Source organism: Strigops habroptila, chromosome 3 (genome assembly GCF_004027225.2).
Source record: "Strigops habroptila isolate Jane chromosome 3, bStrHab1.2.pri, whole genome shotgun sequence".
In the NCBI taxonomy this organism is placed as follows: Eukaryota; Metazoa; Chordata; class Aves; order Psittaciformes; family Psittacidae; genus Strigops; species Strigops habroptila.
Window position 1 is genome coordinate 11,335,357 of NC_044279.2, and position 12,643 is coordinate 11,347,999.

Below are 12,643 nucleotides of genomic sequence, written 5' to 3' on the forward strand. Positions count from 1 at the left end.
GCAGGGGGTATCCCCTCTGGCCAGTGCCGGACGCGAGCTGCATTTCTCCTCTCCGCAACCCTGCCTCTTTCCCTCTCTTCACAGTGACACCTACCGGCCTCCTCCGAAAGCTCCCCGGAACCCTCCGCCCGCGCCGCTCCCCGGGAACCCACTTTCCCCCTACCCCGGCGCCGGCGCATCCCCCTGTGCTCAGCCACTGCCCCGGCGCTGCCGTCGGGGCACGCTGGGAGCCGCGGGACGGCGCGCACGGAGGGGCGAAAACTTTCCTGGCGAGTTTCCCTCCCGCCTCCGGCGAGCGCCGCGGGCGCGAAAAGTGCGCAGATGAGGGTGAGAGGTGAATGCGAGTCGGGGGCTACCTGCCGCTGAACCCCCCCACCCCCCCGGGGCCAAGATGAAAGGGGACGGAACTGTGTTGTGTATTCCCCTAAAGCGCCATTGACTGCATTGTATCCCCCACCCCGCGTAGCGAAACGCCGAGCGCGGTGCCGAGCGGAGCTGCCGCCTCGCGCTGCCCGTGCCGTGCCGCCGCCGCCGCGCTGGGCGGGGTGTGGCCTCGCCGTTATTTATGAGCTCCAGCCCCGCTCCGCTCCGCTAATGATGCACCGGAGGCCGCGGAGCCGTGCCTCGGTAGCGCGGCGAGGGCAGGGCAGCGCCTGTAACTGGAAACCAGAGCGGTCACCGTCACCGCCTGGCCGCTTCCCATTCACTCCTAGGTGCTCAACTGCGGACTGGGGAGAAGCGCTCCTGGTGCCTTAGGAGTGCGGCTGTAAGGATTGTTTTACGGAGGAGCCGGGAGTACCTTTGCAACCACTGGGAGGAGAGACTTTCCTTTATTTTCTTTTTCTTGTTTTATTTTTTTGTTCCCCCACAATGAGCCAGGTTTGGAATTAAAGTGTTCTGGTAGCAGCACTGGAGTCTGTAAACTGATAGAGACCAGATAGAAATCTGTATTACTGGTTCCTCCAATAGCTGGGTAAGCATAATTGAAAGTTCTCTTTCTTTGCTGTGATAGATGTGAAATGTCTTTGATGGTTGAATTTTCCTTCTGTTTGCAGATAGTTAAAGCAGTATTTTCCAGATTTGCATAGTCTGTGTTTGGTGGTGGTTTTTTTTTTTTCCCTCTTTCTTTCCTTTCTTTTGCTGAATGATTTTCCTTACGGGCTTTAAGGGTAGGACTCTGCCTGTAGTGGATGACACCTGCACAGCACTTCACAGCAAAGCTGTGTAGACTTTCCAAAAGCAATACAGCATGCTGCAAGTGACCTCCGTGGCAGGAAAACTTCACTTCACTTTAGTAGTGGTTTGCCGGTTTGTTTACAGTTAGAATAGGGTATAAGAGCAGAAATGTAATTACACATTGCTTTTTGTTTGTCCTAAAAGATTCTTTAAAAGTACTTGCAAGGTTTTAGGTCTGTGGGTTGTCAGCCCAGATCATGTGCACAGGACATGCTGAATATAGTATCATGACTTACTGAGATAAATTCAGAACTGGGATATAAGCCCAAACCAAGAGTCAAACCTGCAATGAGTTTGTGTGCAGTTACCAGCTATGTAAATCTCTGAAAGTAAACCTATTTCCATTAGGTAACTCACATGTCAGACACCCTGAGGTACCTTTTTGGCACCATATGCATTTTTCATTTATGTGTCTAACAGCTGAGTAGGAACCATGCAGCTCAGAAATTGAATCTTACATTTGCCTGTCACTTCTGTGTTAACGGTGAAGATCTGCAATTTGAGCAATGAAATGTAGCAATGTTTCACTCCTGCAACTGATTGCACTAGACTTGGCAGGAGGCATGAGAGTGGGAGGGAAAGAGTGCTGAAAGGGGGTATTTTTATTATTATTATTTCCTACAATATTATTCAAAGGAAGAGAGGAAAGCCACACACTTGTTCCTCTTTGACTTTTTATCTCTATTGCAAAGTAAGCATAGTGCTACTACTGTAAAATACTAATCCCATTGCATCTGTTAAATCACATGTTCTGTGTGATTGGCTATTTGTTTTGGCCTAACAGAGAAATTTTATCAGGATTTAATGGCCTTTCTCTCTTAGAAGAGGGGTAAGTTAAAGAGTATCCCATGGGCTAGTCACAAGGTTTTAAATTTAAAGCCCACAAAGCAGCATTAATACTAGAGTTCAGGCAGCCTGTCTAAAAATTATTCTTGGCGAAAACCCTGCAACTATCGTTTTATTAGTTAACAGACCCTTAGAGATAATTTGGAGCTGGGCCAGCATGGATGTGTTTCTCGTGTAGACCAGATCTGTAGCTGGCAAATTCCTGACACTGGTGTTTTTGTCAATTAGCAGAGTTGTAGCATTACTTGCTCTGCATTTCTTGGTAATCCAGAGCAAATAATGGGGAGTTTAGAGTGTGGGCTACAGAGCTGTGTGCTTGCTCCATCCCACCCCCAACTTGGGATAAAGTTCTCATGCAGAGGGAAGCCTTCCAAATGATTTACAGTGAGTGGATATGGAATGACAGAGGTAGTAATGAGATATGGGGCTTTTACTGCTAAGGCAGTGGTGTGAATCCAGCCCAAATTGGTGTTATCCTAAAATCATCCCTGCCTGACAGCTCATTTGTGCCATGCTGTGGTGGTTACAGCCAGCTCTTTTAGGACAGGTGGGAATCTCAGAGGGACCGAATGAACAAGCATGTAGAAATATTGGCTTCCACTGGAGGGACTGTAGTGCTAGAGTAGAGCCAAGGTAAAGAAGTGTAAGAGGGTTGCATGGGCAGCAAAACTCTTACTGAAATAAATGCATAGCCTTTAGTGCTATCTTCAAGCTGTAGGGGTTGTATCTTTCCAAGTGCTTCTGGTTACCATAGAATCAAATATATCACCTGATTAACCAGTAAGTGGTGTCTAGTAGTAGGGCTATTGATGCTGAAAAGAAAAAAATACATATAAGCAGGGAATTAAAATAGGCCAAAAATGAAGATGTGTTAATAAAACACATTTTGCAGTAAGCTGAACAGCAAAGTTGTTATCATGGGTGAAGTGAAATTTGGAATTCACAGTTTTCTGAGAGATGCAGTTTAGGAGCATTACAGATATGCAATATTCAGCATCTAATATTTGCTGGGTTTTATGGGTCTGGTCCGCTGGAATTGATAGGGAAGTGCCACTGACTACCATGAGCAAAAGCTCTTCCTGAGCTAAGAAAAGATGCAGATATGTTTAGGGCTGTTTCTGATTCTCTGAGGAGCTTAGTATTCTCAGCAGCTAAACCATATAAAATTAATGTAGATTCAGCAGATGTGCAGGAGGAGTTGCAGAAGCATCAAGTGCAATGCACTGTCCGACACTGGGTATTCTTAGCGCTCCATAGAAGTATATGAGAGCAGGCAAGTATCCCGAAAGGAGCTCGCCCAAAAAGCAAACGTTGACTAATGCTTTCAAGCATGTTGAAATACTTCTGGTTTCAATGGGTTTGAAATTAGTGACGTACATGGTCAGGATTTCATGTTAAAAGAAGACCTAGAGGGCTATTAGAGAACTTAATAAAACTTAAAGCTCATTTCCAAGCACCTTTGATTTCAAATATTAAAAGGAAAAAAAAAAGGGCAAAACAAAGAAACAACAACCCAAACCTGCTCCCTCCCCCCAAACATGAGGGAGATCAAATAGGATGTAAAGTAAGGAGAGACATCTAAAAATATCAGCCAGCTTTTTATTCGTGAAACTTTATCTGCTGTCCTTGCTTTGCTCTGCCTTGACATTTAGTATAATTATTTTTCCAGCAGGTGGAATTGTCCTTATTTTAAATAAACTGAATCTAATGATGTAGTCTGCCTTAGCCAAAACTCAGGCTCTGTTCGTTCATACTAACAGGCAGAGAGCTCCTTTTGTGCCAGCACGGCAGACTGCTGGGGAAAACCATTCTCAACTGTACAAAGGCAAAACAGAAGTGCTGTACCTCCTTCACATTGTCATGTATTATGGCTTCAGCTGGAAGAGCTTTCTAACACAGATCTTCCTGTAGAGTTGGTTTTGCTCCACAAAACTGTATAACAACAGTAATGTGATATCTCTGTCTTTCAGGTTTTGTTTCTTGGATATTAAGTTGCAAATCTGAAGAGATGGCATCTCTTGCACTGCACGTGTTGATTGGGATATTTATTTACTTTAGCAGTGTAAAAGGATCTTCCCAGCCTCAAGCACGGGTGTTCTTAACATTCAATGGTAAGAAAGAAGATAAACATTCTTAAGCAAATGTTATGATTGAACATTATATTCAATAACCAAGTAGAAATTGGCTTTTGATCTGTGGCCACAATTATGTTTGGTCTGTGTTGCTCAGCCTGAAGTTCATTGCTACTGTAGCTATAGGTATGTAATTAACAATACCCTCTCTTTATTTTGAGAGTTATTATGGCTTACTAATAACTAAAGCTTTTATTTTACATCCTTAATTTTGTTTCGGAAAGATGATAGCACATGGCATGTAGTGGAAATGTAATGATTTGAGTTGCTTTCATTCAGTGCCCAACTGAGACATGTTATACTTGGGGATTCAGCCTGCCTGGTTTACCAAGATAGTTAGCAAGGCACAGGGTCCTTTCACAAAATATCATTCTTTGTGCTCTGTGTACAGTGTGTTGGATGTACATAGCATGTAGCAATCACTGATGCCTGCATATTATAAACAAGCAATCAAGAATATTATTGTTAAAAGAAAGGTGCTTTTACTTCTGATGTGATGAGTGGTACCTTAATTGCTGCCTTTACCCCAGTGTTACTTTAATAGTAAGGTATCTTATTCTTCTAGTATTAATCCCTGTCTTAAATGCTGGGTTAGCCACGACTTCAGCTTGTGTGTGTTATTTAGCTTACAGTTTCCATTAAATCTGAGCAGAAATTTTCTATTCCTAACTATGGGGTCATTGGCTTTTAGCCCTCTGCTTTTTCTGTGATTGTCTTTGGGGCATGAGGGCTTGTTATTCACTGCACCCATACTGTCTGCATTAGGCTGAGTGGTTTTGTGGTTCATGAGTGCAGGGATGCCCTGCAACTGCCATGGGGGATATTCTCTGTGCTCTGAATAGTCTTTAAAGGATCACTTTTAAAATAATCATAGCTAATAAGTATCTCAAACTGCTGTTTGCCACAATGATCATAACTATGTACTCTCGAGTTTGAGAGACATCCCAAAGGACACTTGCCAAGTTAGATCTTCCACAAATAGCAACCATCAGGCTGAACACATTACAAGATACTGTGTGGTGTAGAGTATAGGGCCCTAAACTTGTGACTGCAGTACTTGATAGGTGAAAAATGGCATGGTTCCAGCAACAGTAGAAACAGTAGAAAATGCAACAGTAGAAAATGCATTCCAAGGAGGAACTGCCAAATGAAGAAGTAAGTGGGAATTTCTTTTCCTTGGTTAAATAATTCTGACTTAATGTAGATGGTACTGATTCAGCACAACTTGACACACAAGCAAGTTTGGCTGTGGTTGTGTTACACCTGTGGGTTTCAGTTACACAGGACAGGCTGATTCAGATTTCCGCTTCATGTCTATGGTAGCCTTGAAAGTAATCTAGGCTTCCCCTGAGCTCTGGTGTGAGCATCAAGTAGGAAATAGCCAAGTTTTGTGGTATCCAACCTTGTGAATGGGAAAGAAGCACAATGAGGGGCAAATGGTTTTAACCTGGACTGAAGAGATTTGTGTTCCACTCCTTGGCTCACCACAGGTATCCTGCAAGTCTGAAGCACAGAATCGCCCATAGGGCAAAAAAACCCCAAACCTAGGGATTTAGAGAAAATACTGGCTGGGTAAATGGAAACTTTCATTTTCTTTCTGCGAGGAGGTTGTCCCTTCATCCTTTAAAAGGGGTTATGAGAGCTTTAAGTCTCAGCAACACCTTTGTCTGGTGAGACTCTTGGGCCCCAAGAGCTCTGTCACACCACGCCAGCCCTGAGGATACAGTCTCAGCTGTCCAGTTCCAGACTGTAACCCTGCTGGGCTGCCTCGATTACAGCTCACTCCTGCAATATCATGTACAGTGATATTGTGTGTTCTGTGTCCTCTCCTTGATTTTTAAAGTGATGCTTTGCGTGGGTAAAACTGAGTCTCTAGACTCAGTGGAAGTTAGGGGAAAGTAAGTGTCACTAGAGCCTTGCAATACTATTGGATTATCTTTTAATTTGTATTATCTTAAAATGGACATTTTGCGTTCTCTAATACTTATGTCAACATTCAACCTTAAAAAATTAAAATGTTTTAAAAGTCTTTGATTTTTAATGGGTCTCTCAAAGTTATAAATGTGAGAAATTAATTATGCATTTTGTAAGATAACAAGTAATGTCTGAAATAAAGGGCTGAGCTTTTTGTATAATACAAACCCAGTGATCTTATTTTTAAGCCTGATTACCAGATGGTAAGAAAAAACTTTCATAGTGTGAAAAGAGTTTGCAGGTTGTTATGTATAACAAGGTAGTGGCCCCACCTGTAGCGTGAACTTTTGTTCTATAAATCTTCATTTATTTACATGGGTACTGATATAAGAGAAATAAGTGAAACTTTGAATTGTTCTCTAGCCAAGTGTGGTAACATACTCCTTCTGCAGAAGCTGCTTCATAGCTTACTGTTTTTAAATCATGTAGAAATATCAAGTTATTGACTGTCTCCATGCCCTGAGAAGTTGTCAGTTTTTACGGAGAATTGTCACTCTTTTGAAGTGCATGATTTGAAAATAAAACTATAATTAGGACTCCTTATGTTTTAAATGACATTAGGCAATAAAGACAAGTCATTCAAGCTTAGGATACTTACATGATATTTTTCAAGTTCTGAATTGGATTTGGCTTAGTGTCTGTAATTACATTGCTTAAGTTTTGAGGGTAGAATGTGTACAGGAGGAGAAAATGAGTGATGTGTTTCAAAGCTAACCTGCTCCTTCAGGATCAAGTCAATTGAGCTTATTCACGTAGTGGCATTTCTCATGGGAAAATCCAGCAAGTATCTTGACCTATTCTGTTGTTCATCAGAAAAGATAAAAATGTGAATCGTTTGAATCATGGACTGCTTTTCTTTTTGCCATCTACTTCATTAAGAATCAGATGTAATTAAAAAGTAAGCCTGGGTAATACCTCGAGAGCCTGATAATAGGGATTGTGCAATTAACTTCAATGGAAGAAGGACTGCAACCCTAACTTCTATTTTTGAAATCAAAAGCCTGGCCCCTTGTCTAATTAAAATGTAGTTCATGACTTAGCTAAGATTATTAAATGCACGTCTGATGTGAGCGTGGAACTTACTACTGTCTGCACCCTGAGTGTCTTGAAAATTGCAGTGCCATACAGAACCCTGGGGCCTGATTTCTATTGCTTTGCATTTTGTATGGCCATATACTTGGATGAAGGAAAAGGTCAAGCTGGAGCTGAACTGCTTGCTTTGCACAGGTATGCATGGTTATACATGGCACTAGGCCTGCGGAGAATCAGACAAAGGGGATCTCGTTTTATTGGGAGTGGTTTGTCATGACCTAATTGTCCTGTTCAACGGCAATGGCTCGAACCATCAGTATTTGTGTATCTGCGCTTGAAGAGCCGCTGCAGTTGAAGAAAGAAAGAAAGATGGCTCCAGCTTTTCTGCAGTTGCAAAGATGTGAAGCCTGTGGTGCAGCAGCTGCAGTAGTGTTGGGGAGTCACCTGCTTGCAAGAGCAAGGGAACCTGGCATGGGAGAAGTAAAGGACTCAAGACATCTCCCTATGCTATTAGTGTACCATCCCCCCTCCTCTTACCTCTTCTGGCTCCTCCACAGAATAGATCTTCAAGTAGAATAATCTACTTGAATCACCCATCATAGTTTAAACCAGCATAGTTGATTTTCTCCCCATAGCAAGCAACTTACCTTATCTGTTTATGACTATCGAATATAGTGCCTGCTGTTTCTCAAGCTACATGCATTCCTCCTTGTTACTGCACGTCCCTGAACAGATAATTGGGAGCTGTATCCTTCGGTTTTTACAGGGCCAAAGCCTTTCTCAAATCAGTGGGAGTATTATCAAAATAGGACAGACTTTCATTCAAAACCATATTTACATTTTGGGTTTTATTGCAACCCTGAAATGTTGGGCCATACCATTTTAACATCAGATTCTGACTCAGTCAAAGCTGTTCCCATACTTGTTTTTGAACATACGCCCAAAGAAATCTTCTTTGAGCTTCAAATTTATATGGAGACATGCAACCAAGTGATAATTTCACAATTTACTGGGAACATTTCATGCATTCCTACCTAAAGTGTCTGGTCAAGCAGATATTTCCCATGCAGATACTCCCATTGTCGCCAGTGAAAATTCCATATGAGAAATGGATCAAGGCTAATTTGCAGACAGTTTTGTTCCTCTTTTTGTCATAAAATTACTGGAACACCTAAAGCACTTTTAAGAAAGTATGTCAGCTTCATTAATGACAATTAAAAAGCATAAAATGTCACCAGAGCAACAGCAGCACCTATTCAGCTGTCAATATATTTTAAAAGATTTAATGCAACCCCTGTGGTTACCCTCAAGGAAAAATAAAGGAACTGAGAACCATTTTCTTTGAGCTCTTGAGCAACAGAAGTACAACTTGTTTTTAAACAATCCCTCATTGTAATGTTAATGTTACCACAGTTAATAAAAAGTTCATTTATTATTTGGGGGACTTTGTGCTGATGACAGTCTAGTAGGCAATGATTTATGCTCAAATAGTTGATTGGCTCTTCAGTGGTGTCCATGGAATGAAAGCTACTTGCAAAATGAAGTGGAGGTAAAGCATTAAAAAAAAAAGGAAGGGTGTGGGGAGGTAAGGACGAAGAGGGAGAATCACAGTTTTATTCATGTTTATATGCAGAATTCATAGAAAAAAATCTCTTGAGTGTTTATATAGTTGCATCATTTTCAACAAATTGTGGGTCAGGTTTTCTCAAAAGTAACTGTTTTGTGGCTTTCACAGCTTCATAGATCTTAAATAATACTAATTTATAAAGTGTTGAACACCAACCATGCAAAAATTCTCCCCCTTTGATTGTCTCGCCCTGGAAACATAAAAACTGAAATCAGTTTTAAATTCTGTCAACTAAAAATAAAATTCTTTCTGATCCTTAGTAGCAAAGTTGATATTTTTACATCTGGTTGAATTGACAACTTTGGTTGTTCTTCAAGACAAGTACCTAATTTACAAATTGAAGTCTTTGCGGGTCATTTTTAGACTTTATCTTCTCTGTATATGCCTTTTTTTTTTTACTTTGTTAAAATAAGCAGAGACATAATGCAATATATCTTACTTGTTTAGAAATTGAATTACTTGAATAGACTATGAGTTAAATGTAAAAAAAAAAAAAAAAAAAAAAAACCAAAACAAACAAAGGGAGCATTATGTAAAAAAAATCTATTATTTCTAGAGTACCATGGGTAGAGGTCCCACATACCAAATGACATTGAATCTGCCTATTTTCACACTCATTTTTGTTCGGTAGCAGCGTCACTGACATGGCTTCACTGTCATTATTGTTGACACGAATGTACAGGAGAGGAGAATTTCATGTATTGTTTCTTTAGTTAGATTGTGCTATGTGGTGTGACTTCAGTTATCAAAATGATCATGCAGTAAAGCTGAAAACATGGGCAACGGCTGGTCCAGTTCTTTCTTTGTTCTCTGAAGTTACCGCAAGAGGTACCCTCATAGGAAAGCACAAATAATAAGTACATGGTCTTCAAGGTAGTTAATTATCAGCCCTCAAATTTAGGGGAAAAGCTTAGAAATTTAGTCCTACCCTTGGATGAAGAACTCATCTAGGTTTTACTAAGTTTGAGAAGACTTGAGTGTTTCTTCCATGATAAAAATTAGATCTGTTATCTGAGTGATTGCTTATTCCCTTTAATCTCTTTCTGTTCCCCAACTCAGTCAATTTGACCTGTCTCTGAACCATGTAATTTTTTTTTTTTCTTTTGGTATGGAAAAATCAAACTTTATCTTAGAACATTTTAACACATTCAACACATCTTGGCGCTCTCTACTTGTCATAGAAGAAAGCAGCTTATCTTGGCCAATTCCACTGCTCTCTTTTTACAATTCTTCCTTGTGTTGCCTGTCCAAGGCAAATGCCGAAGTCCCTACATAGGCAGTTATATTGCCATTATTGTATAACACATCTTCTTTTATGTTTAAAAAAATGTGATGAGAGAAAAATGGCATAGACATTTCTAATACCCTATCTTTTCCAGGACTGTTCGAGTACCAGTAACAAGAGCTCCTCTGTGAGCCATTCCCGTGTTGGATGAGTTCACAGTGCACTTTGATATGTGGTGCTGCACAAGTCTTTTTGTGTATCAGATGTAATTAGTGACGTGACTCACAATAATTACTCATTTTATTGAAGTGCGTTGACTGAGATCCTGCCATGAATAAATTCATAGAGCAAGACCTTATCCTGTCATTTGAACTGGCCATTTCCTCAACATGTGTATTTTGTTCTTTTTGGTGCTTCACTGTTCAGTGTTCTCAATTTCCTTAATAAAAAGACTAGGCACTCTTTCTCAGGGAAGGGCTTTTGTCGCAGGGACACAGTTTGCTGATTCACAATGTGCCTTCTCATCTCATCTTACATTCAGATAGCAATGGCTGCAGCAGACACTGGGTTAAAAGAAGGCTGTGTGTTTTCTCTTATTCATCTTATTACAGACTTTGGTTCAGGGATGCAATTGAGGGCTGAAAAATACTCCATTACGTGCATGAATCAGTGTAATATTGGATTTTGTCTTACTGTGAAGTGTGCAAATCAAGATAAGTGCGTGCATGTTTCCAGTAATGAAGTAAACAATGGTAATTAATGGAGGGTTTATACCATCTGCTCTTTCACCCTTCCCTTCATACCTCCTTCATATTCCCATCCTTACTCAATATAATCTTGGTACAATTGTATTTGCATCATTACTTCATCCACCATTGGTATGGCTTCTTCCTGGAAGCAGAAATCGTGCTTACTGGTTTACTGAAGCTAAGACTGGTATCTCTAGAAGGAGGATATAGAGTGATGGCTGTGCCTCTCCCATGAAACCACTCTGGAGCTGGGACCATTTTGCCCTTTAGGAATTTAGTTTTTCCTCTTATCCTTGTGAATATAATGCTAACTATTTCTCCTTGAGGAAAAGTCCTTTGCTTCTTGAGTGTATAAGGTTGATGGAGATTATGTTTCTTTTCAGAAACATTGTATAAATATTTTTAACTAATGATCTTAAAATAGTTATTTTATATTCCAAGACAGTGATACAAACAGGAGAAAACTTTTTGGAGAAATGTCCTGCTTCCCTCTTATATCTTATCTACAAGAAACTGTAGCTCATGGTATTTCATCATTACCTGATTTTATTATTTTTTTTCCTATCAAACCGTCTTGAAAGAAAAATCTCTGGAGCAACATTTCACCAGTACACAACTCCAGTGAGTTCAATCAGGGAGTGCCAAGAAATGAAGGATCTTTTAGGAAGTCTGTGTTGTGTTAAGGAGAGAAAGTGATTTTCAGACCTGGTGTGTGAATGCCCTCAAATCACTATAAGCTTAGAGTTAGGTCTATGGGCACCTTTTGGGGTTTAGCTCTAGATCTGTGAGCAACTTTTGGGGTTTAGCTCTTAATTCTGAATTTGGCCAGTTCTTAATTTGTCTACTATCTCAGGAGTGATACAGCATTTTTAAAGACATCGGTAATCCTGGGAAGGAAGAATGGTTTTGGGTTTGTATGTTGGTTTGGGGGTTTTTTGCATTTGGTAGTTTTTGGGGTGGTTTTGGTTGGTTTTTTTGTTGCTGGTTTGTGCCTTTTTTTTAACTGTAAGTAAATACTTCATATAAAACAGACCCTATTTTTATGACAAGTTTTTACTTATTGTACCAAATTCAAATGCAGATATGATTTTGTGAAATGCAACATTTAGAAACCGTTTGGAACAAATGCCCAGACTATTGAACTGTTCTGCTTAATCTTACTCACTGCTACAGGATAAATGATTGCCTCACCAAGATTATCTTCTAGAATGTGGATGAGGAGATATCACAATCACCCTGGATTGCCAAGTTGCTTAACAGGGAAAAAATGTGTCTTGGCAGTTAATTTTATTTTTAAAATACTGAAAATACAAAATTAAGCTGAGGCCAAATTCTTTAATTAAAGGCATCACTTTCAGACATTAACTGGGTCAGATGGGTGTTCTGAAATGAAGAAAAAGGACTTTGCTTTAGAGCCACACAGTAAATATGTAGCATACTAAAATTCGTTTTCAACTATCTGTTGTCTCAACTATTGTCTCCTTTTAGTATTGCCTTTGCACTTTCATAGTTCCTGTATTGCTTTGCAAATGCAAGTGAAAAAAACAATCCTTCCCTGAGAGTAATAGGCTTTCTCAGTCACCTGTTCTGATCATCTGTTGTCGTTTCTTAGATTTTTTTATTCTTTTGCTTAATACCATTTTCCTTTTCCATTCTTAATGAAAAATACATTTGCTTTTAAAAGCTTCATGTTATGCAGAATAAATCAATTTCTGTCAGCTCAGAATCAATTAAATTTGGCAAATATTTGGCTTCTTTTAACATCTGTGTAAATCAGGCTATATCTCTCAGTCTCCCAGCTTAAAGGAGCTGCAGAGTTAGA

General features: G+C 40.1%; 1 protein-coding gene across 1 annotated transcript in view; it reads left to right on the forward strand.

Moving 5' to 3' along the window:
• Positions 1–448: 448 nt before the first annotated feature.
• SEMA3C (semaphorin 3C) overlaps positions 449–12,643 on the forward strand; it is a 121,757-nt gene continuing 109,562 nt past the window's right edge. The window contains exons 1-2 of the mRNA XM_030479612.1: positions 449–973; positions 4,053–4,193. Coding sequence (XP_030335472.1) covers positions 4,091–4,193 — 103 coding nt within the window. The 5' untranslated portion in view covers positions 449–973; positions 4,053–4,090. The remainder of the gene's footprint in view (positions 974–4,052; positions 4,194–12,643) is intronic.